Source organism: Miniopterus schreibersii, assembly GCF_964146895.1.
Source record: "Miniopterus schreibersii genome assembly, chromosome: 2".
NCBI lineage: Eukaryota > Metazoa > Chordata > Mammalia > Chiroptera > Miniopteridae > Miniopterus > Miniopterus schreibersii.
In genome coordinates, this window is record NC_138102.1 from 11,161,000 (window position 1) to 11,188,526 (window position 27,527).

Sequence of the window (27,527 nt, forward strand, 5' to 3'; positions counted from 1 at the left end):
TGACTTGGGACATGCCATGCTTAGCATCTTCCATGGCCCAACCAACTGAGCCACACTAACCAGGGCCTACAGTGATTTTCAATAGTAAGAGAATCTAAGAAAGATTTGCTTTCTAAAATTCTGATTTAAAAAAAAATTGCATCCAGAAATATATTTAATGAATACACTTACTTGTTAAAATACACAAAAGAAAAAGATATTCTGTGTAAGAAATCACACCTAGAAGAAAAAGAATACCAGTTATGCTATATAAAAAAAATTACTTTTTCTACATATTTATCAAGTAAAATGTAATAGAAATAAGTAATATTAATAAAGAATTTACAGTTTTAAAGAAGATTCTAAGTATTGTTTTAAATGAGACTAAACTGTTATTATAAAATCATAGCAAAAAAAGCAACAAAATTAATTTTACTTTCATTGTTTCGTATGTCTGTAGAAACCCATATAAAATTCCCATTAATGCTTCCAGATATATTGGCAATAAAAATCAAAATTATAATGTTTACTTATAGCTATAACTTTTAAACTTATGGCTAGTTTTCAGTGTATGAATCAAACATAAAAAGTTTGGAAATGGTTAACATTTTAAAGTGTTAGTAACAGTTGAATAAAACATTTAGACATTCTTGCTTAGAATTTTGATTTCTGAATTGCATCCAAAAAAGCAAAACTCTATAGTTATCCTTTTTCTGCCATCAAATTATCATCATCATTGATCAACTTAATGCTTCTATTAAATGTAATCTAAGAAATTTTTATTTTAATTACATGGCTTATACTTTTTGTATACTGCAGCCTGAGTTCTCTGTAATCCCAGAATTACAAACTTTAAAAGGAGTTATTTCGGCGTAAATAAAAATATACATCCTGTTACTCAAATTCTTGCTTTTGGACTATAATACTCAAAACTAGAATTAATGCATTTACTGACTTTCCAAGTGGATCCTGAGAAAATTAAAATCTGGAGTAAGCCAATAACACTTACCCAGATATCAGATAGTCCTGATGTTTGGTGAAAGGGTATAAAAAATCCTTACACAATCAGATTGTGAACTTTAAACCTCCATTTTATCTGGTGTCCTCTGAGGCTACCTCTTTGTGACAGAACAAAGAGAAGAGGAGTCTGTCAGGCAGTCTGTCAGGAGACATGAAGGGAAAGAGCAGGAGCCCTGAAAGCATTCCCCTCTTTTGTTTATACTAGAATATTGTGACCTATAGACATAGTTCTGGTTGACTGCCATGACTGTTACGGGAGAAAGATTGTGGAATGGTCAATGTGTATAAAGATACAATACCTAGATTCCACAGGGATCCCTCAAAAGGAAGACAACAAAGGAGAAGGAAGCACCAATGCAGGGGAAGGAGGAGATGGGGGAGTGGGTGCTCTGTCTCCACAGTCCCCTCTACTGACTGCCAGCCAAAATGATTTGGGGGAGTATATATCCTGATCTTACCATCCCACCCCAAGAGTTGAATGGCAATATTTAAGACAACTTCCAGGAAGAAAATTCTAAGAGTTTTAAAGATACCCTGGCCCAGATTTTGCAAAGATTTAAAAACCCTATGTTATGAAAAGCCTAAAATAAGAGATAAAAAGTGTCTCCTCCTTTCAGATTCCGTAAGAACCAGGTGGAAGCAATTTTAATTTCTAATTTTACTTAGATAAAATATATGGATTATAACTACTTTAAACTATTTGTCTTCATGCTACAGTAAATACATTTTCAAACCAGTACTGGTTAAAATTGATGAAAAAGAAAAAGGTAGCTTTATATAATTTCTTTAATATTTTTATTTCACATATTCTTATACTTGAGAATATAAAAATTACATTTCAAAGAAACATTCCTTTTTAAGATTAAATTAATCTTAAAGATTTTATTAGTTTTTGCATAAATGTGTACAAAAATTACACTGCAAAAGAAAATTGCAGTAAAAGCTATATAATTTGACTGTATGTATGAATTAGTGAGTTAAATGAGACACACAGATACTGATAATAGAGTAGGTTGAAATAAGTGAATTTTGCAGTAAATGTTGTTTTAAAAGACATGTTCAAATTGGGTGGTCAATGACAAATCCAATAACTTTTTCAAACTGATTAAATTTAGGAAAATCTATAATTCCCTGGAAGTAAAACAGACAGAGATCAGTATTTTTAAAAAATGCTCTCTGTGGATAAATATAGCCTACACTTCTCAATATGTTTAAAATGTTTTTTTAACCTGTAATAGTTAATTTTGTTGTAAAAAATTCAGATGATATAAATTATATAAAAAGTAAAATAAAAACCACCTTTAATTCCACAACCTAGAAACAACTATTATTTATATTTTTGTGTTTTTCTCAACAGTTTTTTCTCTATACGCACATACACACACATAGCTGTAAAATTATTTTAAGTATGAGGAAGTCTGTATATATAAACAGTATAAGTGATATTGTGTCAATATTAAAATGCCTAAGTACTAAAGTTAACTTACCTCTTTCTTTAAGATTTCGAAATAGCTTTGATGATCCTTTCCAAACTGGTGGTGTTTCTGAGAGCATCTGATTTAATTCCTATGACATAAGGTATCATAATGCTGATTAATAGGTAAATTAATTATAAATAAGATAAAAAGTATTTAAATGCCTATGTAAAAAAATTCTTCACTTAGAAGACCTGAGACACAGCTGTATTTATCCTATTCTCTACCCATAGTTCATTCAACCACAAAATCCAATATTTTCCATAGTCCAAACATAAAATAAATGATAAAGATGTTACAACTGGTAGCTCAATTAGAGCTACTAAAAATTTCAAATAAATTTAATAATTAGAATAACATATACATGATAATCAAATTAAGATAAAACAGTGAGTTTAAGTAGTGGAGCCAGTTAGAAAAGGACAATTTCATGGAAGTCACTGGAAAAGGTTGACTTCCTAATTAAGGTCAGAGATAATCCCCTGGCTTCACATACTGTTCTCTGTAGTCCTTTTGGATTTAGGGGGCTTTATGGTAGAAGTAAATAGACAAAGGATTATACCAGGAAGGAATGAAGAATATTTTCATAGTGACACAAAGAATTATGACATTAGATGAAGTGGGAGGACAAGGACATTAAGTTATTGTGTACACTTTCAATTTTTTTTCTAATTTTAACTTAAATATTCATTGAAGAACACAGGTTTCAATTATGATAGTCTGTGATGGTTGTTTTTTAATCAAACTATCACAGCTGGGGGGGCTATTTTGGAAAATTTAAACATCTGAATTACTCTTTAGATACTAAAACAATTTTGAATTTATTGTATGTACTGTGCTGAAAATAAGTGAAAATTATGGTTCGGTTAAATGTGAAGAAAAATTATTAGAGGATTTGGTGAGATAACTTAAATAATTTGAAATTTAAAAATAGTCTGCTGAGTAACACACTGAAGAAAACACTAGAAACCACTTCTATTTCCAGACCTGATTCTTGCTACTCAAAGTCTGGTTACCCAATAGCCCCAGCATCATTACCTGGGAGGTTGTTAGAAAGGCAGACTCTCAGTTCCCATCCCAGACCTCCTGAACCAGAATCTGTATTTTTAACAAGATGTCCAGGTGACTTACATACATTCAAGTTTAGAAACACTTTAGATGAACCGTTTCTGATGTAGTTGTACCTAAAAATGTTCTATGACGTTTATAAATTGTCTTTTTCATTACAAAGTGGAGTTTGCATGCAAATAGGGACTCCCTGGGTGCCAAGGACAAGAGAGGTATTTTTAGGGGATTTATGGACTCCTTGAAGCCCATCTGTGAATCCTGGCTTTCATTTCCTTCACAGTGTTATCTCTGCACTGCACGTAACAGATGCCACCAGGTAATGGGTAGCAATGGCAGAGACATAAAAATTCAGGTATGAATGATGATGAGAAGCTGGGATACTTACTGTTTAAACAACACTAAACTCAAATATTTTTGTTAGAGCAAGAAACTAAAAAACACTTTGAATGCGTTTTATATATTTAATTTTTACCATCTCAATTATATAAACTTCTCTTTTATTTTCACTGTTTCCATGTATTCAGCTTAAACTTAGCCAGTGTTTAAGACCAAAAAAACTACCTTTCATTGAGTGCCCTCAATGTGGCTGGCGATGGGCTATTACAAAATCTCATTTAATTCTAAAAGACAATCCTCATTTGTATACTTTACTGAGTCTTAAAAAACATAAGTAACTCACCTGAGGTCACACAACTAGTAAGTGGCTGGCCAGATCCTGACTGACTCTAAGCAGCTTACTTCAGTAATAATTTAGTTTCCTCTGATCTAGATCATCCAACTGACACAGTCATCTTCATCTTTTGTTAACTTTAAGGACAGTTAAATTTTATTAAACTCGGTATTTCCATTCAAGCTGGGAATCTCTCTCCCCACTCCAGTACCTATCTTAGTCTCTCATATGTAGTAGTGTTGTATAATAAAGAAGTTGATTAGCCTTTGTCCCAGGTTCCTGGGAAGAGACTCTATATCATCGATCACATCTGAGTTTAGGCTAAGGAGAGAGGGCTCAGGAAGGGGGCTGGTCACCAGAAAGAACCACCATGTGATTAGAGTGTTGGGGCTTTCAGCTAGATAAAACTCTGGGGAGGGGAGAGAAGAGGGACTAGAGATTGAGTTCAATCATGTGGCCAATGATCCAATCAATCGTACTTGTGCAATGAAACCCCCAATAAAAACTCTTGACACCAAGCTCAGTGGAACTTTCAGGTTTGTGAATAGGCTGATGTGCCATAAGAGTGACACACCTGATTCCATGGGGAGAAGGCAGAGCAGCTCTGTGTTTGTGGTCCTCCTATACCTTGCCCTATGTATGTTATCATTTGGCTGGTCCTTATTTGTGTCCCTTATAATAATTATAAACTATAGTTTTAAGTGTAGAAGGTTCTTGAGTTCTATGAGTCAGTCTAGCAAATTATTAAACTTGAGGTCAGCTGTGGGAACTGCCTGGATTTGCAGCCAGTCTGTCAGAAGTATGGGTGGTTTGGGGACCCTTGAACTTGCAGCTGGCTCCTGAAATGAAGGCAGTCTTGTTGGGGGCTGGGTCCTTAAACCTGTGGAGTCTGATGATAACTCTGGGTGGTTAGTGTCAGAATTATATTGCAGCATTGCAAACAGGTAGCAAATAAATACTTGCTGGATTGAATTCAGTTACCTAGAATTATAGTTGCCTTTTAAAGGCGTATTTATATAGTATTTTGTTATTGTTGTGGTAATAATTAAGTCATTTTCTATATATTGTTTAGTAACTTACTCTTTGCATTTAATATATGGGCATATTTTCCTGCCAAACATTCTTCATTTTCATTTTAATAGCTACATAGCAGTTGTCTATAGTAGCAGTTCAGAAACAGAACTCTTTATACTCCTAAAAATTATTATGGACCCAAAAGAGATATTATTCATGTGGGATATATCTATAAATATTTAATGCATGTGGAAATAGAAACAATAAAGTTTTAAAACAAAAATACACAAGTACATATTCTATTAGCTGTCAGAGTGATGGCGCCATCACGCACCAGGCGGCCGCGTGACAGGATGAGAGAACTAAAACAAGTACCTTCTCAGTGTTTTATGAAAATCGTTTTGACCTTATGGATCCCTAAAAAGGTCTCTGCATTTTAAGAACGGCTGGTCTATATTATTCTGAACTGGCTGTTTTATTTAACCTTATGTTTGCTCAGTCTATTCATGTTGACATACATAGCTCTAATGTATTTATTCATTTTAGCTCTGTATTACTGTATTTGTCCTGATATGCCTATTTCACAGTTCTATTCATTTCTCTACATTTATATTGTTTCCAATTTTTTTCTGCTATTACAATCAATGCTGCAGGAAATACGTACAGGACTCCTGGTATAAACACGCAAATGTTTCTCTAGTATACATACCTAGAAGTAGAATTTTTCATGTACATTTTCAACTTTATTAGATACTGTCAAATTTCCCTCAAAAGTGAATATACCAATTTACATTCTCACCTGGTCCTTCTCTTCTTATCCATGCTAATTATTGGTATTGTTAGATTTCTGGAAGCTGACAATCTGATGGTTGTGAAATAGTATCACATCTGGTTTAATATGCACATCCCTGATTACTGTGACATTGAGCTCCTTTACGTATATATCTTTTCTATATTGATTTATAGTAGTTCTATATGCCTACAAGACACTTAAACTTTACCATTAGAATGTTTCAAGCATATTCTCCCATTTGTCATACATCTTTCAACACTGTTGACACTATCTTTTGGTATGTCACAGTTCTTGATATTTAACATACTAAAATTTGCCAATAACTTCCTCTGAGTTTTGCTTTACCTGTCTTGTCTAATAAACCCTCCGGGGCCTCTCATTTTGCTTCCAATATATCAGAATTTTTGTTTGTCAAAAATAAGACCTTAATCCACCTGAAATTTGCCCCAATGTAAGAAAGACTATTGTTCCAATACCTAAACGTCAATCCCTTCTCCAGTGATTTATAGATGTTCCCATACATGCCTGGACTCTATAGTCTGTTATGTTGATCTACTTTTTAAAAAAATTATTGTAATAATAACAATACCACATTAATCATTATACCTCTATTATTAATCTTAACATGAGATAGGCCCAACTGTTCTCATCCCAATTTTTCAGAATTGTTTTGAAAATTTGGGGCCCCTTACTCTTCCAAACAAATCATCCATAAACATAATATGAAAAAAAAATTCCTTTTGCAATTGCAACAAAAAGAATAAAATACCTAGGAATAAACTTAAAAAGGGTGTGAAAGGCCTATTTACAAAAAACTACAAAGCATGATTAAAAGAGGATGAGAGAGATACGAGGAAATGGAAAGACTTCCTGTTCACGGATTCTAAGAATCAACCTAACTAAAATGTCCATATTACACAAAGCAATATACAGATTTAATGTAAACCCCATCAAAATCCCAATGGCATTTTTAAAGAAACAGAACAAAAAAGCATCAGATTTCATGGAACCACAAAAGACCCCGAACAGCCAAAGCAGTCCTCAGAAAAAAGAATGAAGCTAGAGGTATAACACTCCCTGACTTCAAATTATACTACGAAGTGGTGGTAATCAAAACAGCATGTTGTTGGCAGAAAAACAGATGCACAGGCCAATGGAATAGAATTCAGAGCCCAGAAATAAACCCACATATATATGGGCAAATAATTTTCAACGAAGAAGCCAAAAACATACAATGGAGAAAAGAAAGCCTCTTCAATAAATGGTGCTGGGGAAACTGGAAAGCCACATACAAAAGAATAAAACTAGACTGCTGTATGTCCCCATATACAACAAAAATTAACTAAAAATGGACCAAAGACCTAAATATAAGACCTGAAACAATAAATTACAAAGAAGAAAATATAGGTATTAACTTATGGACTTTGGTCTTAGAGAAGATTTTTATGAATTTGACCACAATGGCAAGGGAAGTAAAGACTAAAATAAATGAATGGGACTATATCAAACTAAAAAGCTTCTGCATAACAAAAGAAACTGCCAAAAAAAACCAAAGGGCAACAAGCTGAATGCGAGAAGATATTTGGAAACAGCTCTGACAAGGGGTTAATATCCAAATACATAAAGAACTCATACAACTCAACAACAAAATAACAAACAATTCAATTAAAAAATGGGCAGAGGACCTGAACAGATGCTTCTCCCAAGACATACAAATGGCCAACGTATATATGAAAAAATGCTCAACTTCACTAGCTATTAGGGAAATGCAAATCAAAACTACAATGAGAGACCACCTCACACCTGTTAGAATGGCTATTATCAACAAGACAAGAAATAACAAGTGTTGGAGAGGTTGTAGAGAAAAGAGGAACCTTCATTCACTGCGGGTGGGAATGTAGACTGGTACAACTACAACAGACAACAGTCAGGTAGTTCCTCAAAAAATTAAGAATAGAGTTACCACAGGACCCAGCAATCCCTCTTCTGGGTGTCTACCTGAAAAATTTGAAAACATTTATTCGCAGATATATGCAGCCCTATGTTCACTGCAGCATTATTTATGGTGGCCAACACATGGAGACAACCCAAGTGTCCTTCAATAGGTGATTGGATAAAGAAGATGTGGTACATATATGTAATGGAATACTAATCAGCCATAAGAAAGGATGAAATACTGCTATTTGCAACAACATGGATGGACCTTGAAAATATTATGCTAAGAGAAATAAGTCAGTTGATTTCACTCATATGTGGGATATAAAACTGAAACTCACAGACACACATAACAGTATGGTAGTTACCAGAGGGAAGGGGTAACTTATTAGGTATATGCATGCACTGTTCTAGAACTTAAGCCTGGGAGTAGGACTGCTAGGTATACGATATGTAGATCTTTAATTTTAATAGATACTGCCAAACTCTTTCCAAAGTGGGTATACCAATTTACATTCACACATGAGAGTTACCACTGATCCACATCTTCAAATGGTTCTTGATTGTAATTTAATTTCCAGAAAATATATATACCACACTGTGTGTGTGTGTGTGTGTGTGTCAGAGAGAGAGTGAGAGAGAGAGAGCGCGCACTTTAACTTACCGGTTTGGAGAGTGACTTCCATGTTTTAGCAACTATAATAAACAAACATAATAATTAGATAATACTTAATGTCATATATATCCAAATTCAGTAACTATCAATAACCATAACTCACACCACCAAGCTTTTATATCTAAAAGGCAAAGTTACTCAAGATTTGGATCCAAGATATTTTATTTATGGTATGTATTTATTCCATGTACTATAAACTATTTATAATATATAATGTAAGTGCAATAGGAAACACATTTTCCATAATCATCATCTTACTTCGGGGATTTCTGGATTTATAAAGTTAATTTACTTCATGTTAAACATCCTATGGTCTTAAAAACACAGATAATGATATTTATTAAATAGTTATACTAGAATATAAAATATTAACATAGAGGAACTATAATTTTCAGGTGTTACCAATGATCTCTGCTGCGTTAGTATCTCTGATTACAATTCAAGGGTCAGGTCTCTGCAGGGTGAATGGGAGGATGGGGCCAAAGAGAAATTGATGAATGAGAGGGCAAATAATGTGAGACAGAGTCTCATCCTGCTCTCCTACCTTCTCCCCTAAGACTGTCACAGCCAAATAAAGCACCAGCGAGCACTTTCCCGTTGGTTCCTCTTCACATTTCTGAAGATCTTGAAAATCACAAACCTTACAATACTGGAATAAATGTGAGCCATATTGCTGTTTCCTTTGCTCAGATTTGAACACCGAGTATCTAATGATTGCCCAAGAATTATCTGCAGGTTTATATGGGATGCAGTCCCATCATAAAGCTGAATTAGGAACTGGCAAATATTAAGTATTTTAGCTATATTATAGTAATGACAACCAATAATATTCCTACATGGCAATGTGGTTATTTCTGTATAATTAACCATAGTTAATGTAAACAACATATCAAATTCAAGACTATAAGGCAGACATTTCTTTGCTCTATAACTTTTTCTTTCTTAAGTAATATGTCATCTTAAGATCAAAAGGGAGTATGTTTTAAAATTTAACATACTGATTTCTACGCAGATAGGTTTCTTCTCCATGTAGCAACAACACCCTTTCTTTACCCAAGATAGTTTATACAGACATGTAATCAAGTGATTAAAGTCATAGGTCTATAAAGCAGAATTCAGCATTTAACCTTAATAATGATCTATATACATTCACTTTTAAAGACATCCTCCTTTTCATAATGAACAATGTAAATAATATTTATTATTCTGTTGCTTTTGAAATATAGCAATAAGAAAAATAAATGGCACAAAAGTGAATACACATGCTCTGATGAATGTTCAGAAGCTATTCATCAAAAGAGGCAGTTAGACACACTCTTGAGTTCTGTAGGGTTTAGGAGATCTCCAGGGTAAATTATTCACAAGAGACATATTCATTCTCCCGGATATGTCACCATGTTCAATACTGTTAGCTCTTTCTTATAAAGACTAAAGAGCCATTAAGATTGTTCTTCAAAGGATTTTCTGATTTTCTAAACTATTTAATGTGAAGTTACTGCATATATATATAACTTGGGTGAAGAGGGACTTCAATTCTATTGGATATATTTTATTTCTTAAAGCTACAGGTTGATGTTCATTTTATTTTTAATATTTTTATGTATATCTAAAAATTTTTAATAATACATCTTATAAAATAAAAATTAGAATAATATTTTAAGCTATGAGAATAAAAAATTACTTATTTTAGTTCTAGAAGGGAAATTCACCTTTTAGGTTCTATTTAAGTAGGTAAAATAAGAAATTTTATCAATTTCAAACACAAAGTTACAATCAACAATCAGATGTATATCTCAATAACATTTATTTCTGCTATAATCATTAAGCACATGTTTACACAGAATACTTTTTTCCCTGTTGATGTCACCATAAAATTATATTAAAGATTTTTTAAATTATGGTTATGAATTTAAGTAATAATAACGAGGAGGAGGATAGCTGCCAACTTTTATTAGGTAATTATTGTGTGTCAGGTACTACAGTAAACACAACTGATATATTCAATCCTCAAAAAAACTCATGAGGCTGTTATTCTTTTTATTTTCATAAGTGAGGAAACAAAATATTAAATAACTTAACCAAGTTCTCAAAGCTACTAAATAAATGCCAAGGTTTAAACAAAAGTCTGTCTAATTTCAATATACTTTTCCTACTTTTAAATCTGTGAGGCAGATTTTGCTCACATACTTCATGAAAAACAACATTTAAAGCAACATTTAAAGCAACAATCAAATACAAGAGCAGATATGAGAATCCAACTGTCTTCTATTAAGTCAGACATTAAAGAGACTTGCAAAAACGTATATATTGCCAAAAAGTTTGTGAACCATTGCTCTAACATGAGGAAAGGTGAAAACAATTAGCCTATATTTACACTGCAGGAGCCACGACAAATATAAGAGATATAGGCAGAATTCTTGCCTACGCCTAACTTCAAAGCCAGTCCTCTGAATTACTCTGTTTAGGCTGGATATAGGAATTGACTAGGCAGAACATAAGTTTTACATTATAAAAAATATCAAGAGTAAGGTGGTGTTTAAATTTAATGTACTGAGAAAGAGGGAACAGCTGAAAGTTTCTGAAAAGAGAAGATATACCAATAGGAGTTTATAAGAACTATAAAATATATACTTACGTTTGGGTTCATCTGTTGTAACAGCCAAAATAAAGTCATATGGAGTCATGAATAACTGCCCTTCACATTCTATAGAAGCAAACAAACGAAATCTCCTTTCCCGAGATGTAGCATAGAGGTCTAAGTCTTCAATGTCTGTTCTACCCATAGCAACCTAAAGTTAAGAAAGCAAATAAATTTTGACTATGTAAAATAACATTCCCTTTCAGAATATAAATGCATATAATTGTGTTAAAAATGAACAGAGTAAATGAAAATTTGAAAATAGTCTTCTAAAGAACTTAATCATTTTATACACAAATTATCCACATGAGTACAATGAATTAATACTCCAAAGATCCTACAATGAGTATTATTAAGGACCTGAAGATTTTAAACTGTAACTTTGAAGGAGCTGTGATTTATATCTTCAGTTTCAGTCTTAGAGAACATTAAATTTCTGAGCTAGTAGTTTCTCTAGAGCAGCAATTTTTCAACCTTTTTCATCTCATGGCACATATGTATATATAGATATGTAATGAAATATTATTCAGCAATAAAAAACAATGAAATCCTGCCATTTGTGACAATATGGACCGACCTAGAGGGTACTATGTAAGTGAAGTAAGTCAGAGAAAGACAAATACTGCATAATTTCACTTATATGTATAATCTAAAAAAATGAACAAACAAAACAAAACAAAAATAGACTCATAAAAACAGAGAACAAGCTGATGGTTGCCAAAGAAATTATCATTTTCAGGTACTTTGTGGATTCTCTAAGTCATGCTGACATAAGATCGGTGGCTTAAGTGGTAGAAGTGATAAAATTTACATTTTTAAATTATCTCATCTTGCCAAAGGAAATAAAAATATGTGTCAATGCAATTATATTCTCTGGAATTTCCAAACTCAGACCTTTGTAACTTGTACTTAGATGTTACTTCTTAAGGTAGTAAAACTAGGGCCTTCCGGCAACAGAGTGCATCATTACCCCTCCTAAGAACAACAGAAAGCAAAGGTTCACTGCCCAGGCACAGTGTCATGTTACTTCAGGTCAGCAATTTGAAAATTTACTCTGTGGTAAGGTCTGGTTTTCCCAAGCAGGCAAGATTAAATGCCAGATAAAGGATTCACTACTTGACAATTAGAGAAACTGATGCCTACAAGCTGATAATACCTGAAAGAGGTAACTTGAAACAATTATATCAATTATCTAAACACTGTATAATGCATTACCTCTTAGCAGCCAAGAAACAGAGATATGAAAATGAAGAATGGAAAAAGGAAAAATAAAAACCATTTGTATTAACCAAAATTGTTTACTTATCTTTATTACTGTCTTTTAAAAAAACCCCACACATTTTTTTTATATTAAATTAAATCAATATTAATTTTTAAAAATAAAGAATGATTAGGAAGTTTACTTGATTACATGTAGAAAGTTTAGAATTTTATGCCCTGATACTGGAAACTGTACCAACATTTTATAAAACATTAAAAAGGACATATCTTTAAAATTTGGATTTTTATTTTATATTTTCTGGGCAAAAATCTTATGAGATGTACATGAGACTCTATTCACATCTACTTTTATTCTAGCTAAAACGATGTTCATGGAAGTATTACGCTTGCTTTCTCAAATGGCTTCAGGCTTATTTAAAAGCTTCTAAGAAGATAAAAGGAGTAACATTTTTTTTGCTTGTTGGGTGGTCGAAAGGTTAAACATCAAATTCCCAGTGTGGGAAAATCCCAAAGTACTCTAGATGAAATGTTTTGATGCTTAGTAAATGTATCTATATGGAAATACACATAGCTGAAGACCATTTTCCTGGCTGAGATCAAATAGAAAAAAGCAGCTGTAAAATAGACAAAAAAGAGTGACCATTTATGATGTTAAAGTGTCCACAAGCTGATAATACCTGAAAGAGGTAACTTGAAACAATTCTATGTAGTAGCTAACGTGACCGGGTTGTTCACACACCATTTCTCTCCTGCTCTTTGCAGCAAGGCTACTGGCGAGAGCTGCCCACATCTCCGGTCTCTGATTTCCTCTCCCTCGGCAGATTCTCCCCTCCACCACTCCACTAACACTGCTTGTGAAGGTCATCGATGGCCTCATTGTTTATAAGTCCAAAGGTCAAGTTTCAGTTTTCATCTTACAGTATCTGACACCGCTGATAACTCTTTTCCTTGAAATAATTTTTCTCAGTTTCCAAGGCCACACTTTCCTGACTGTCGTCCTACTCCTCTGGCAGTTCCTTCTCGATACTTTTGCTGGTGCTTCTCACTACACAGTGCCCTATGGCCGCTCCACTCACAGTGCCCTATGAACCTCCTCTCTTATTTTAATCTATAATTACTTCTTTGATGATCTAATCTAGGTTTTACATATTATAAATTTACTATCAAGTCCAAAATGGAGGTCATTTGCTTGAGATAGGGCAAGATGGAATATGCTGCAGGTACAGTGGAACACAACACTTTGGAACAGCTTTTGTGGGATGAGAAATGGAGGTATCAGGGACATGTAAAAGAATTGTTAAACGTGTGTCCTCGCACACACAGTTCAGTTTCTCAAGGGTATATCCCTACATAGAATTTCGGAGTTACAAGGCATGTGAACTTTCAATTTAACACATAATGTCAAATCTATTCACCAAAGATTTGTACCCCTACCACCAGAGTATAAGAATTTTTGTTGTTCCATATCACCAACATTATTGTCAATATTTTTAATTTTACCAATCTAATTAGTAAGAAACGGTGCTTTACCCTGGTTATCATAGTATTTCCCTATAATTAGTGATGCGGAACATCTTTTCATGTGTTTATTGGCTTTTTGGATATATTTCTCTTGAATTGCCTGTTTAGACCTTTTGTCCATTTTTTTATCATGTCTTTTTTCTTATTGATTTGAAGATCATCATGATATATTCTGGATACTTATCCCTTGCAAGTGCTATGTAATGTATGTTCTTCCATCCCAAGACTTCTTTATATTTTATTAGATATTTCTGTTTTAATGAAGTAAAATGTAGCAGTATTTATCATACTAGATTGTACTTTGGTCTTGTATTGAAAATCCTCCCCCTTAGGTTCAAAATTTTATTTTCATATATATTCTTCTAAATATCTTAAAGTTTCACTTATCACATTTAAAACTCTAATCTACTCAGATTATTATATCATGAAGTAGGCAACAAATTTTTTGTTTCCCTCACAGTATTTTAACTCTAATCAAGCCCTATTGTCTTGTATATTATTGTTGTTCAACATTTGAGAACCACCTTAGTTTAACTCCTTTCAAAGTAATAATAATATTGTAATATGTAGTCACTGTTCAAAAATTACTCCATTTTTATCAATTTCTTCATTCATTATTGCTTCTTGAATTTCACCCTTGTTTTTATGTTCATTTCTTCCTGACATTCACTCTTTCATAGTTCTTTTAATGATGATCTGAGACTGGTAAACTCTCTCAGTCTTATGAAAATAAATTTATTTTGTCCTCATTCTTAAATGATAATTTACCTAGGTGTGGAAATCTATGTTGGCAGTTATTTTCTCTCAGCATTTTGAAGATCTAGTCTACTGCTCTCTGGCTTCTATCCATTGCCACAGATTAGTCTTCAATCATGCCAACAGCTATCCCTTCATGGAAATTTGCCCTGTCTTTATTTTACAGTTTCACTATAATCTGACTAAATACAGATGTATTTTTATTTATCTTGCTCAGGACTGTTTATACTTCCCAATGTCTTTGTTCCTTTTGAGAACTCTTCAGCCATTATCTCTTAGAATACTGTGCCTCTCTCATTCTCTCTACTATTCTAGTCTGTAACCCGTAATAGATAAAATTTAGACCATCTCCGTCTATTTTCCATGTCCTATAAACTCTCCTTAATAGTTGCTATTTCTTATATTTTCTGTAGTTTCCTCAAAATTACCTTCCAGATTACTAACTGCCTCTTCAGTTACATCTTATATCCTTCCTAACCTTTCCAACCTCCAATTACCACATTTTACATTTCTAGAAGTTCTGTTTGATTCTTGACTATAACCTACCTATTTTTTCATTATGTATTTAATCTTTTTGAATATACTTAATTTAGTCTACGGCCATACCACCCTGAACGCGCCTGATCTCGTCTGAATATATTTAATTTATAGACTCAACCAAGTTATCCTATTATTAAGCTGTTAGGAATCTAATCAATTAACTCACTCTTTTTCATAGAACTTTATGTTTTATATTTTTGGACTATGAACTTATCCTTTTGTAGATCTTATTTGTAAAATTTACATATGGTCAGTGTTCAGGGAATTTCCTTCCAAAGAAGTTCTGTATTTCATTTTGTGATCAAAATCAGCTTTTCTTTGCTTGGGTAACAATTACACATTCTCAAGACAGTCCTTTTTTCTACTTAGAGCCCAGGCAGGCATCTTCAGATTTCCTTGTAATCAACTTTATGGGGTGGATGATTATTTTCTAGCCCATTCTTTTGATGAGGGCTCTGGCTTTAGGAAAGTAGAGCTCAGTTCCAACTTTCCAAGATCTTGTCTCGCGTCCCCACATACGCATTAAAATCCAAGTCCCTAGAATAATGACCCATCACTCCCCCAATTAAGCTATAGCTCACAGTGTTCTATTATTAGTTTCCTCTTTATTTCTGCCCCAGGCAACTTTCCTTAATTTATTATAAGTATAGTAGGGTATTTAAAAGGATGTTTAAAATATTTTTATGACTGATTATACTGTATACTAGAACCAGAAATGGTATTGCTAGAACCAGAAACCTAAACCATTTATTTTATTAAATGGGCATTCCATAATATATTTATGAGCATTTTCATTTCATTTAAAAGCCATTTTCTCAGCACAATATAAATGTAAACCTAACAAAGACTGATAGATAACCTATTACCTGTTCTCTAGTTTTTTCTTAGAAAGAGAACTCTAATTTTTAGCTAGTCACAGTAGCACAAAGAATAAAGGTTACATTTCTCAGGCTTTGTTGCAGTTAAGTTGGGCCAACTGACTAAGGTTTGGCCAGTGAAATGTAAATTAAAGTGTTTTTTTGAGACTTCCTGGAAGACCAATTAAAAGGTGCTGACTCAGCAATATAGGAAATGGGTAAGAAAGACAAAGTCATTACTTTGACTCATTTTTCCTGACCCCAAGCCTATTGCTCTTTATTGAACCCTGCTTCACTATTTCACTGTGTTATTTCCATAATCAGTTTAATCCCTGAGTTTAAAGCTGTTGCAGAGGGCAGTCATAAGTAGATATGGGCAAGGAGATCATTGTAGAGAGAGGACATCACAGGAAGGACATAAGGAAGATCTATATTTTCCTAAGCAGAAGCTAAACATTTACATGAAGATCAAATTGCTTTTGGACTACGATGTAGTGCTGTGAATGAATCAGTAGGTATACCACAGTGCCTTCACCAATTATTCTAGGTTAGGTACTTTTGATCCTTCTGTCCCCTAGTACCTTGTTTTTCCAAAGGTATTAAACTCCCTAGGGAGCCACTCTGCTCTCCTACAATTAAGAAAGCATAACTGCAGGTACTTTTATTATACAATACATTTAAGAATGCCACTTACGAAAAATTCCTGAATAAAACATACCACCAAAAAATGGAAGAGACGGTTCTAGAACTTCTTTATCTGCCTGTACTCAATACACCACTACTACCTGAGTCACTTCTGCTCTTACTTACATGATATTTACATAATCCTTCTCTGGTTCACTCTCCATATCCTTCTAATTTTCAGCATCCTACTGAAGATCAATGTTCAACACAATTTATAGCTTTAGCGATGTTCCATATTCTGCTGGGTAAGGGTTGTGAGTAGAAGACCAAAGACACGAAGTGCTACTCACCTATACTTTGCCAGCAAGTGGCAAGAACCTTGAGAAGCTGGCCTGCACCCTACAGGTTTATAAAAATTAGAAAACAACTGCTACAATAATTCAGGATAAGTTCTAAATTTTATTATTTGGTGCTATACATGTGTAACATTTTTGATATTTAGTTCATAATAGCACCCAGTATTTGTACTTTTACTAATAATATTTAGAATATTAGATCCAAGTATGAAGTATAGATTTTCACCTTACTCCCTAAATAGGAAGTCTTGACTTTGACTAAGTCTGTGTTGTAAAAGACTCAAATCAAAATTCTTCTCTTACTTTTATGATAATTAGTACTCACCAGGGCTGACAGAGCAGAGGTGAACATGACAGGTATGTGTGTTAGCACATCTGAACAGTGCTGTACTGAAAGGTTATTAAACTGTATTTTTTACCATGAGGACGTAAAATCCTGCTGTGATCCATTTACTTGGAATAGGAAACAGTCTGGAGGAAGCCATGTGACAACAAAGCTGTGTGACAGTTTGAGTAACACTGATCTTTCACCATAAACCCTAGTCCAAATGCTGCCTATTATTGTCCTTAGGATTCTATCATTGCTCCTGTGGTAGTAATATCTCAAAACCTTTCCAGTCTCCTGGGGATAATGAATGAATGTGCTTGTATGTATATGGAGAATTATAAATCATAGTCCATCTTTAGATTTGTAAGAATAACTTTAAAGTGGTTGGAAGAAGTTTAGGTGATCCTATTTGAACAGAACTAATAGGCTGGAGCTAGTTTAACGTGGATCTAACCTATGAGAATTTTTCCAACATGATATAAGCCTGTTAGAAAATATTCACTTTGAATTGTTGCAAGCAGTTTGAATAATCCATTATATTCCTTCAGGGAAAGGGATAATCCAAATATTTCACCTAGTCAATACTTATAGATATTACCCTTATCAGAAAGCAGAAAAAATGTAATTATTTAAAATTCTTTTATGTATAATTCCTATGTCTAAATTCTGGAGATGGAGTTGAATATTAAAATGGTTAAAAGGCAATTTAGTGAATGGAGAAAAAAAACAGAAAACATGGATTCTACTTTCCCAATTTGGAAAAAAACAATTCTTTAATGAGCAAATGCTCACTATTCTAGTCAATTGAATGATACAGCATTAAAGTTCCACATTTTACTTAGCTTATAGGATCTATCAACACATGAGAATAAAGGAGTAAGGATTACAGAAAGAAGACGGTAAAAAAGATAATATATTTAGAAAATCCAATTTAGCACACAAGTGACTAGGCATTTTCTTTAATGCTAAATAATGTCCTAAATAGAACTTGGTTTGACTTTTTCAAACACATTTTTCTCCAGCACAAGAGAGTTTACACTACACAAAATAAAGTTACTCAAATTCTCAGTGTTTGGCACAACAATTACAGAAGCTCAGTGAGAACTAATATGCTCCAGTTTAAACTTGCCTATCAAGTTTACACAAAAGAATGAAATCTATAGTGTAAGTCTGGTGTGTTTCCAATGTAAGTTAAATATTATATTATAGGTAAAAAGTACTAATCAGATCATATTACTAAGGTTTATATATCTCAAAAAGAGGGATAACATAAGAATTAGAAAAGCAAAAGTTTGGCCATGTGAAAATACTCATTGAAAAACTATATTTCACGAGCTAGCTAAAAATTCATTTTATCATTTCAAAACTCATATTTAATTTTGAAAATACAAAACAGAAGCAAATTAAAAGATTTCATGTTCTTTTTAGTTTACTTTTTAAAAAAATAGCTATTTCAGCGCTCCACTCTTCCCCAAATCTCTATCATGGTTACTCCACAAATTTCTGTTATCTTGCTCTCAGAAGATGACATCACTTCTAGTTCACAGGGAAAATAAAAGCCATCAGGCAAGAACTCCTTCAACTACTTGCCAATAAGTATGTGTTCTGTCTGTTTCCTCCCATCCTTCCTCCTATGACACTGAAAAGGCAAAAAAAGGCTAAAGGAGCTTATCACCACCAAACCAGCATTACAAAAAATGTTAAAGGGACTGCTGTAATAAGAAGATGAAATAGAATGAGAAACACAGGCATAAAGAAATAAAAGGCAATAGATATGGACCTATAAATAACCTTAAATATAAATGGATTAAATGCTCCAATCAAAAGACATAGGGTAGCCCAGCCGGGTGTGGCTCAGCGGTTGAGCACTGACCTAGGATCCAGGAGATCAGGGTTCGATTCCTGGTGAGGGCATGTACCCAGGTTGTGGGCTCAATCCCCAGTCAGCGGTATGCAGGAGGCAGTCGATCAATGACTCTCTCATCATTGATGTTTCTATCACTCTCTCTCCCTCTCTCTGAAATCAATAAAGATATATTTAAAAAAAAAAAAAAAAAAGACATAGGGTAGCTGAATGGATAAGAAAATAAGACCCAAATATATGCTGTCTACAAGAGACCCACCTCAGAACAAAAGACTCACAAAGGCTGGGGGGAAAAACCAACACACACAAATAAACAACTTCTGGGAGACTTTAAAGGAGAGATCGACAGCCATACAGTCATAGTAGGGGACTTTAACACCCCACTGACTTTACTGGATAGATCTTCCAGACAAAAAAATCAACAAGGAAACAGTGACTCTAAATGACACACTAGATCAGATGGATTTAATTGACATTTACAGAACATTTCACCCCAAAGCTGCAGAATATGCATTCTCCTCATGTGCACATGGAACATTCTCAAAGATAGACCACATGTTAGGAAACAAAACAAGTCTCTACAAATTCAAGAAGACTGAAATCATATCAAGCATCTTCTCAGACATTTACACCGTGGAATACTAGGCAGCTTTAAAAAAGAAGGATCCCTTACTCTTTCAGACAGCATGGTGGGACCTGAGTATTACGCTAAGCGAAATAAGCCAGTCAGAGAAAGACAATTATCACATGATCTTACTCATATGTGGAATCTAATGAACAAAATAGATCCAGAGACATAGAAGCATAGAACAGACTGACAAATCTAAGAGGGAAGGCAGGGATGGGTGGGTGAGTGGGGAGAGATTAACCTAAGAACTTATATGCATATACTCATAACCCCTGGACACAGACAATAGTGTGGTGAAGGCCTAGAGGAGGAGTACAGGGGGGAGGGGACCAATGGGGGAAAACGGGGACATCTGTAATACTTTCAACAGTAAAGATCAATTTAAAAACATAAACAAACAGGGGAAAAACACACAATCCTGTTGATCCTACCTCCTCAATCTCTCTCCAATCAGTAACTTCTCACTGCTTCCCTGCCATTTCCCTAGTAAAGCATGGCTGAGATGATTTTGTAAAGGCAAGAGATCTAAAGAACTCTAGTAAGAAGAATATTATAATTTATTTCTGGATTTAGAATTCATTCATTTGGTCATTAAATAGGAATTTGTAAGGGGCATGAATTAAACCTCCCTCAAAGAAGCTTCAAAAATTTAGGGTTAATGTAAATGTTTTAATAATCCCAAATGTATTCTTTAATTGTTAGGTAGAAAATGGCCTCCATTTCCCAAAAATTATTAAATTATATATTCAATCAATAAGAGAACAGCTACACTTTACTCATAAACAGCCTAGCCCAAAATTATATAAACAGAATTATATGTGAGAATGGGAGAATCAACTATGAAATCACATTAAACCACAATACTATTACCTGAATTCCAATTCAAAATACAATTCAGTGTTTTTATTTACTTACATTTATTGTGGAAATTACATAGATCAAGAAAAAACAGTTACACACCTTCATTCAAACTGATTAATATGTATTATTTGACAATTTTTAATTCTTGGAAGAGAATTACAGATAATTTTTTTTAAGTTCAAGGTCATGACAGTTTAATTTCCTGATTCCCTATGTGAATCTGAATAAAAGGATATCCATAAAATACTGTAACTATTTTTCATTGCAACCCAGACAAAAGGTCCATGCATTTCTGTAACTCCTGGTTTTGTATAACTAGAAAAAGGAATATTATTTCCAAATTCACTCAAATTTTATTCTGTGATTTAATTAGAAAAAAAGGTCTACACTCAAATTGTTATATATGAATTTACAACATGGTAGGGCCACTAGAAGTGATACAGGTAGAATCTGGTGGATTTATCTGTCACAGAATGATTCAGAAAACCAAAAGAAGGGATCACTTCCTATCCAATGATGTTATTCTACACAGAATTAACCTATCTTCAATTTCACATCCATGTTACTACCCTCATTCTATAAAAAATTAGGACTTTTCTATATTTACACATCTGGCTAATTCTTCAATATTCTGGAAAGAAGTATAACCTCATGTCAAAAATGTGCCACCTTGAAAAGATGTTGGAAAGATATAAAGAAAATTAAAAATGAATGATTATTGGCAATTATTATAGAAATATACAAAAGAAATACAAATATTGTTCTCTTTTTCACTTGAGAGTAAAACTAAATTAAAGTTGCTTAAAGCTTCTTAAGATGAACAAATCATAAAATAGATCATGTGTTCTGTATAATAAGTAAAATACTGAATTAAAGTGAATTAAGCAATCTAGTAGATTAATTCTGGATCTGAAACAAAAACCTACAGAACAAAATTTTTTTCCACTAATAAAAATTATACTTTAAGGCTAAAACTGTCAGGTTCTAAACAGAATCTTGCCAACATATCTTTGTAATATCAATAAAGTTCAAGGCCATGTTTACTGAAAAAATTTTGGCAAGCCAAACTTACACAATTAAAATAAATACAGTATCACGTGATTTGGTTTCCCAAAGCCTGGAATTTTGACCTTAACTGAAGTCATCCCAATTCTAATGCTATAAATAACTACATTAGCTGAATATTAAACTATTCTAATTCTCATAGAATGTGGCTGTGCCTTTTGAATGTGCATGTCCCATGCAAATATTTAGTATAAGCTTATTCATTTGACAAATATTTATTGCATATCTATCAAGGCTAAGCCCCATACCAGGCAATGATAATATAAAGGTGGCCAAGACCAACACAATGCCTTTCTTTAAAGGGCCAAGCCAAGCAGAGAAAACAAACAATTGACAAATAATTGCAAAAAGTCATCATCTGGGAGTATATGATAGAGTCCAGGAAGGCCTTCTGGAAGTTCAGAGGCAATGTCTTTAAAAATCTTCAAGGCTGTGGTAAAAGAACTGCATGTCTGTAGGTTACTGCTGCACATTGCCATCAGTTAAATTAGTCTCATAACACACAGAGGGTAATTTATGTGCTAGGCTATGTTCAATATAATATGCTGCTTAATTAAAAGAGGCTTTATAAATCAAGGGTTCTTAGCTATAGTTTTAAACATCAAAAGGAATCATTTCTATCACTTCAGGAAAATCAAATAAGCATAATAAATTAACTGGCAACACAGGTTTAAAATATTTCTGAAAAATGGCAGATTGATCTTGAGTTTCTTTCAACCTCTTCCTCCCAAAACCACATTACAATCACAATAAAGGGTTTTTTTTAAAAAAAGGTATAAACATACAAGAACTAAGTGGAGGGGAGACCAAAACATTCAAGAGAATTCATCAATTTTTTATAAACTTGAAGAGATGGAAGAGTAATAATTGACCAGAGGAATAGAGGCACAATTAAGTCTGTACCAAATGGAAGTAAGCTAATTTGGGGTACAGACCCCAGAAGGGATAAGGCCTTCAGAACACAAGGAACTGTGATGGCAAAGAAAGTTGTGAGGCTGAAAACAGAAGACCAGATAACAATATGCAAGTACATCATTGGATGCTCCCCCAACATACGTTTTCACACACATGTGCCTTGCATCCAGGTTACTGCTCCTCCTAACCTCTTCTATTCTTTAGAGAAGCTGAATGACACCAGAGAAAAAGATTTATGAAATACTGGAATTTGGATGCCACTCTAATGAAAAGCCCAGATCACCTAATAAAAAGCCATGCTTCTGTACAAAGAGCCTCTGAGTGGTCTCATATAGATGGGCAACAGCCACAGATATGTGGGAGAAACCTCCAAAATGAAAAGTGAAAGCATGGAAAATCAAACTTAAAAAAGAGCCTGGAAGAGACAACACAATGCATGGAGTGGAAGACAACTTAAAAACAAAACTATAATTCATATCCTTATAGTGAAGAGAGACATGTAGTAGCCATAAAACAAAGTAGAATGCTGTAACACATGAACACCAGGGAACACAGAGTACTTCTTTGGATTAAAAAATAAGGATAACAGAGATAAACTGGGCAAGAGAAAGGCTAGAGGATGAAGTCACCTCTGGAGATGGAGATAAAGATGAATCTCCCACAGAACTACACCAGCAAAAAGATTAAGTAGTGGGAATACAAGGAAGATTAGAACTAGATTAGGATCTGTCAGAAGATGTGACTTCAGACTAACAGAGGTTTCAGAAAAAGAAAAAGCAAATGGAGAAGAGAAAATTGTCAAAGAAATAATACAAGAGAAGTATACAGAACTTTAAGATGTGAATTTCCATATTGAAAGGGCCCTCAAGTACCTAGCACAATAAATGAAAAAATGTCCACACCAATGCTCATTGTTGTGAAGTTTTAAACAATGGCGATAAAGAGAAGATTATAAAAGTTTTCAGAGGGGAAAAAAGGTAAAATAAAAAAGCAATAATGATCAGAATGGACAGTTGGCGACTTGGGAAGAGTAAGACACAGGACTTCAGCATTGTTTCACTTCTGAAACAATGTACAGGTACTTTAATAAACAATGAGCAATAATAACATAAGCATATAAACAGATCTATAAGTAAATAAATAAAACAAAAAAATTAAACTGAATGTTCACTATATGCTAGGGATACTATTCTTTTAAAAAATGTATTATCTCATTTAGGTCTCATAACAGTATGAGGAAGACCCTACCAACCTTTTACAGGTGAGGAAACAGGCTCTGAAAGGTTAAGTAAAGGTTAAGTAACTCCATCACTTGATGGAGTCAGAGTCAGTGTGGTCTTTTAAACACTGCATGATACTGTCTCTCAATTTTAAAAGTAAAATTAATCTTTAAAAAAGAAGAAAAGGAAATACTACATTCCTATTCTGTTCCCAGATCTGTCTTGGTCGATCAGGACACACGTTTAATGTACGTATATGTATGTGCATGGGGGTTGGAGGGTGAAGGTTGAAGGTACTTGCTAGCATTTTAAGTATTCATTGTAAAAAGCACTTTATGCTAGGTATCTGTGATTTGCTGCTAGAAGATCCATAAAGCAGATTCCGTGACCTAAATGCATCAACAACCTCCACCAAAAGAAGTGACACCTACAGCGTATCTGGGCAAAGAATAAAGGGTATATAAATCTCATTAAAGTTAAAAACAGAACAGTTGCCTCTTTTCTAAATTACTGTCATCTACCCCCTTGACACCCTCCTAGTCTTGCAGGGAAAATCCCTCCAGGCGATGCTCCTGGCCATTTCCACGACTGTTGAATACACTGATGTAACAAAAACACCGCGCCCCTGTACTAACTCCTGCCTTGCTCATCTCGGCCTGACATCAAGTACACCAGGGCACGTGAAGACTTTCCTCTGAAGCTCCTCTCTGGGAGGTGGCCTCATCGGTGTCCCGCTTCTGCTGTCCTGTCCGTCCAGCTTCTCCCTTATGTCCCTACTTGAGATTCTACCTTTGGGGGTGCGTGGGGTGGGTGGCATTGACTCTTTTTGAATAGCTTTTTTTTTTTTTTTTTCCTTTTCCAACCTGGTGACACCGTCTTCCTGACCTATAACACGGAGGCTGCAGCTTCGGCAGCCGGTCCCGCGCGGCCAGCAGGTCCTCGCCCCGCGCTGCCCCGGCCCCCCCGGCTCGCTCGCTCCTTCCCCCGCGTTGGCGACCCTCGGCTCCCTGCCGCCGTGCCCGGACTCCTCCCTCCCGTCCCGCTCGGCTCCGTCCCGGGCTGGGCTGTCCGTAGCTGCGGCCACCTCGGAGGTCCTGGGGCGTCCGTGACAGCATCTTCTGCGCCCTCTCAGCCGCCGGGTGCACACGCCGGCCGCCGGGCCTAGGTCTCGGGTGGTCGCAGGCGGTCCCTGTCGGGGCTCCGGCGCTCACGCCGCACAGCCTCCCACGCCCGGGTCACGGCGGCCACCCGTCCCTCCCGCACGCAGGTGGGACACCTGGCGGCCCGGCCCGCGGACGTCACCGCGGGCGCCCCGCGCGCACGCGCCCGCGCACCTACCGTCTCCTTGGCAGCGGCGACCGGGATGGGCAGCAGCCCCCGGCCGCGCGGCGGCTCCTCCGGCTCCGCGTCCGCGCCCTCGGAGGGCCGCCCGGCGGCGGGCGCCCGCGCGGGGTCGGGCCTGGGGTCGCCGTACAGCTGGTAGCACACGAGGCCCACCAGCCCCCCGCCGGCCGCCGCCGCGATGCTCAGCTCCCCCCAGCGCCGCCGCCGCCGCCACGCCGCCTCAGCCACCGCGCCGTCCTCCTCCTCCCGGCAGGGGAAGGGCCGGCCCGGAGCGCCCGGGGCTGTCCCCACGGGCCGCCCCCACGGCCCCGGGAAGGGATGGTGAGGGGCGGGCGGAGGCGGCAGCCGAGGCGGCGGCCACAGGAGCCTCCGCAGCGCAGCCATAGCGGGAGCGGCCGCACCGGAGCTCGGAGGGGGCGGGGGGTGGGGTGGGGGCGAAACCTCGCGAGAAGTCGGGGCGCGGAGTTCGCTGCGTTGCGAGAGCGACCCCTGCGAACGGGCGGCCCGGGGGGACCCCCTGGGCCGCTGGCAGGCGCGGGGACCCGCGGTCTCCGTCAGGGAGAAGCCGGAGGAGGAGCCGGCGGCCGCCCGGGGTCCCGCGCTCGCCGCGCAGCTCCGCGGAGGTGAAGAGCCGCGCGCGCCCCCGGCGACACCTGACGCGAGGCCGGCCCCGCGCCGCGCCGCGGCCGGGGCGGCGCAGCCCGCGCGAGCCCCGCGTCCCGGCGGCGCCCCTGTGGGAAACCCGCCTCCCCTGACGGCCTCCTGCTCTTCTGACGCGCGGCCGTGAGTAACTTGCAGTGGCGCCCGAGTCCCAACAGAAACGAGGTGCAAACATTAGGCTCAAGTCATAAAAGTGGCCAGAGCAGTCGAAGGGCGTTCGGACGGCGCGGTGGAAGCTCCGGGACTTTTGATGGGGGCGGGGGGGGGGGCGCTAATGCTGTTTTTCAGTTGCCGTTAGTATTTCACAAATCAGAGCGGTCTTGAAAAATACCCTTCGTTCTGGAGGGACGCTGTTGGTTGAAATATAAAATAAACCACCGATGAGCGTGTTGTGTCGTCTGTTGTCGCGCTCGCCGGCTGGTGACACCGGCGGTGTTACTGAGGAGAAAGTGGACAGACGCGGGGCCTGGCACTGGATTCCCGGGGCCCAGAGCTGCGGGGACCGAGTGACTAGGGCACCGAGGGTCCGGGTTTGGGGTTTTTTTTACTGCCTCCCACTCCCAGAGAAAGACCCTCAGCGGTCTGCACCCTGCCCCTTGCCCGGGGCAAACCAAGCTGTGTGTGAGCGCCGAGAAGCCATTGCTCTTCAGTGTCAGCTCCGGGCACGTGGTAGGGCCTCAGCACAGGCGTAGTCCGTGAAGAAGGGGATTTCTTATTATGGGGGTGGGGTGGGCAAGACAGCAGCGGCAGATGAGGAGAGAAACGAGTGTGAAGCGCCCGGTCGGACGCGGAAGGAGGACGCGCCCAGCAGCACCCTGCGCGGGGAAGCCAGGGGCCGGCGGGGAGGTCGGGCCAGAGCGCGGGAGCCGGGCGAGCGGGGCACGCTGCGGGCCTGTGGCTCGGGCCGGCCTCGCCTCTGGTGCCCGGCGGCGGCGCTCCTCGCACCGAGCGCCTGGACGCAGCGGGAAGGCCGGCGGGATCCCGGCCAAACGCCAGCCCTCGCCGGCTTGACCTTGACAGCCACCAAGCTGCCAGTTGTGCACATTTAACTCTCTGACTTCCAGACCGGTAGCAGTTTCTTTGACCATCACATCTGTTCGGTCTGACTTGGACAATTTATTTTATTTTATTTTATTTTATTTTATTTTATTTTATTTTATTTTATTTTATTTTATTTTATTATTTTATTATTATTTTTCTATAATGTCCAGGGCCCTTGCCGACAGTGGCTCCCTGTTTAATTCTTGCCGTCTCTGTCCCGCATTTAGTGGCAGGAACTTCTTATCTTACATATTTGAGAAACAGGGAATAGCAGCTCAGACTTGCTCCTAGCAGCGCTTCCTGTCTACAAACTAGCGAGCCCTTTCTCAGCTGTCCTACCCTTTTTTTTTCATGCCTGATAGCGACTCAAGTGCCTATGCCCATTAAAAGCTGTTTTCCAGGGGATGCAGCCTCAGAGTAATATAATGATCATCTGTTGTGCAAGAATGGCACGAGGG

The 27,527-nt window shown here is 37.1% G+C and overlaps 1 protein-coding gene across 1 annotated transcript in view; it reads right to left on the reverse strand.

Moving 5' to 3' along the window:
* Positions 1-25,794, reverse strand: part of MICU3 (mitochondrial calcium uptake family member 3) — a 53,032-nt gene extending 27,238 nt beyond the window's left edge. The window contains exons 1-5 of the mRNA XM_081130731.1: positions 25,363-25,794; positions 11,266-11,419; positions 8,619-8,650; positions 2,487-2,565; positions 172-219 (exon numbers count right to left, since the gene is read on the reverse strand). Of these exons, the coding sequence (XP_080986857.1) occupies positions 172-219; positions 2,487-2,565; positions 8,619-8,650; positions 11,266-11,419; positions 25,363-25,752 (703 nt within the window). The 5' untranslated portion in view covers positions 25,753-25,794. The remainder of the gene's footprint in view (positions 1-171; positions 220-2,486; positions 2,566-8,618; positions 8,651-11,265; positions 11,420-25,362) is intronic.
* Between the last annotated feature and the right edge of the window lie 1,733 nt (positions 25,795-27,527).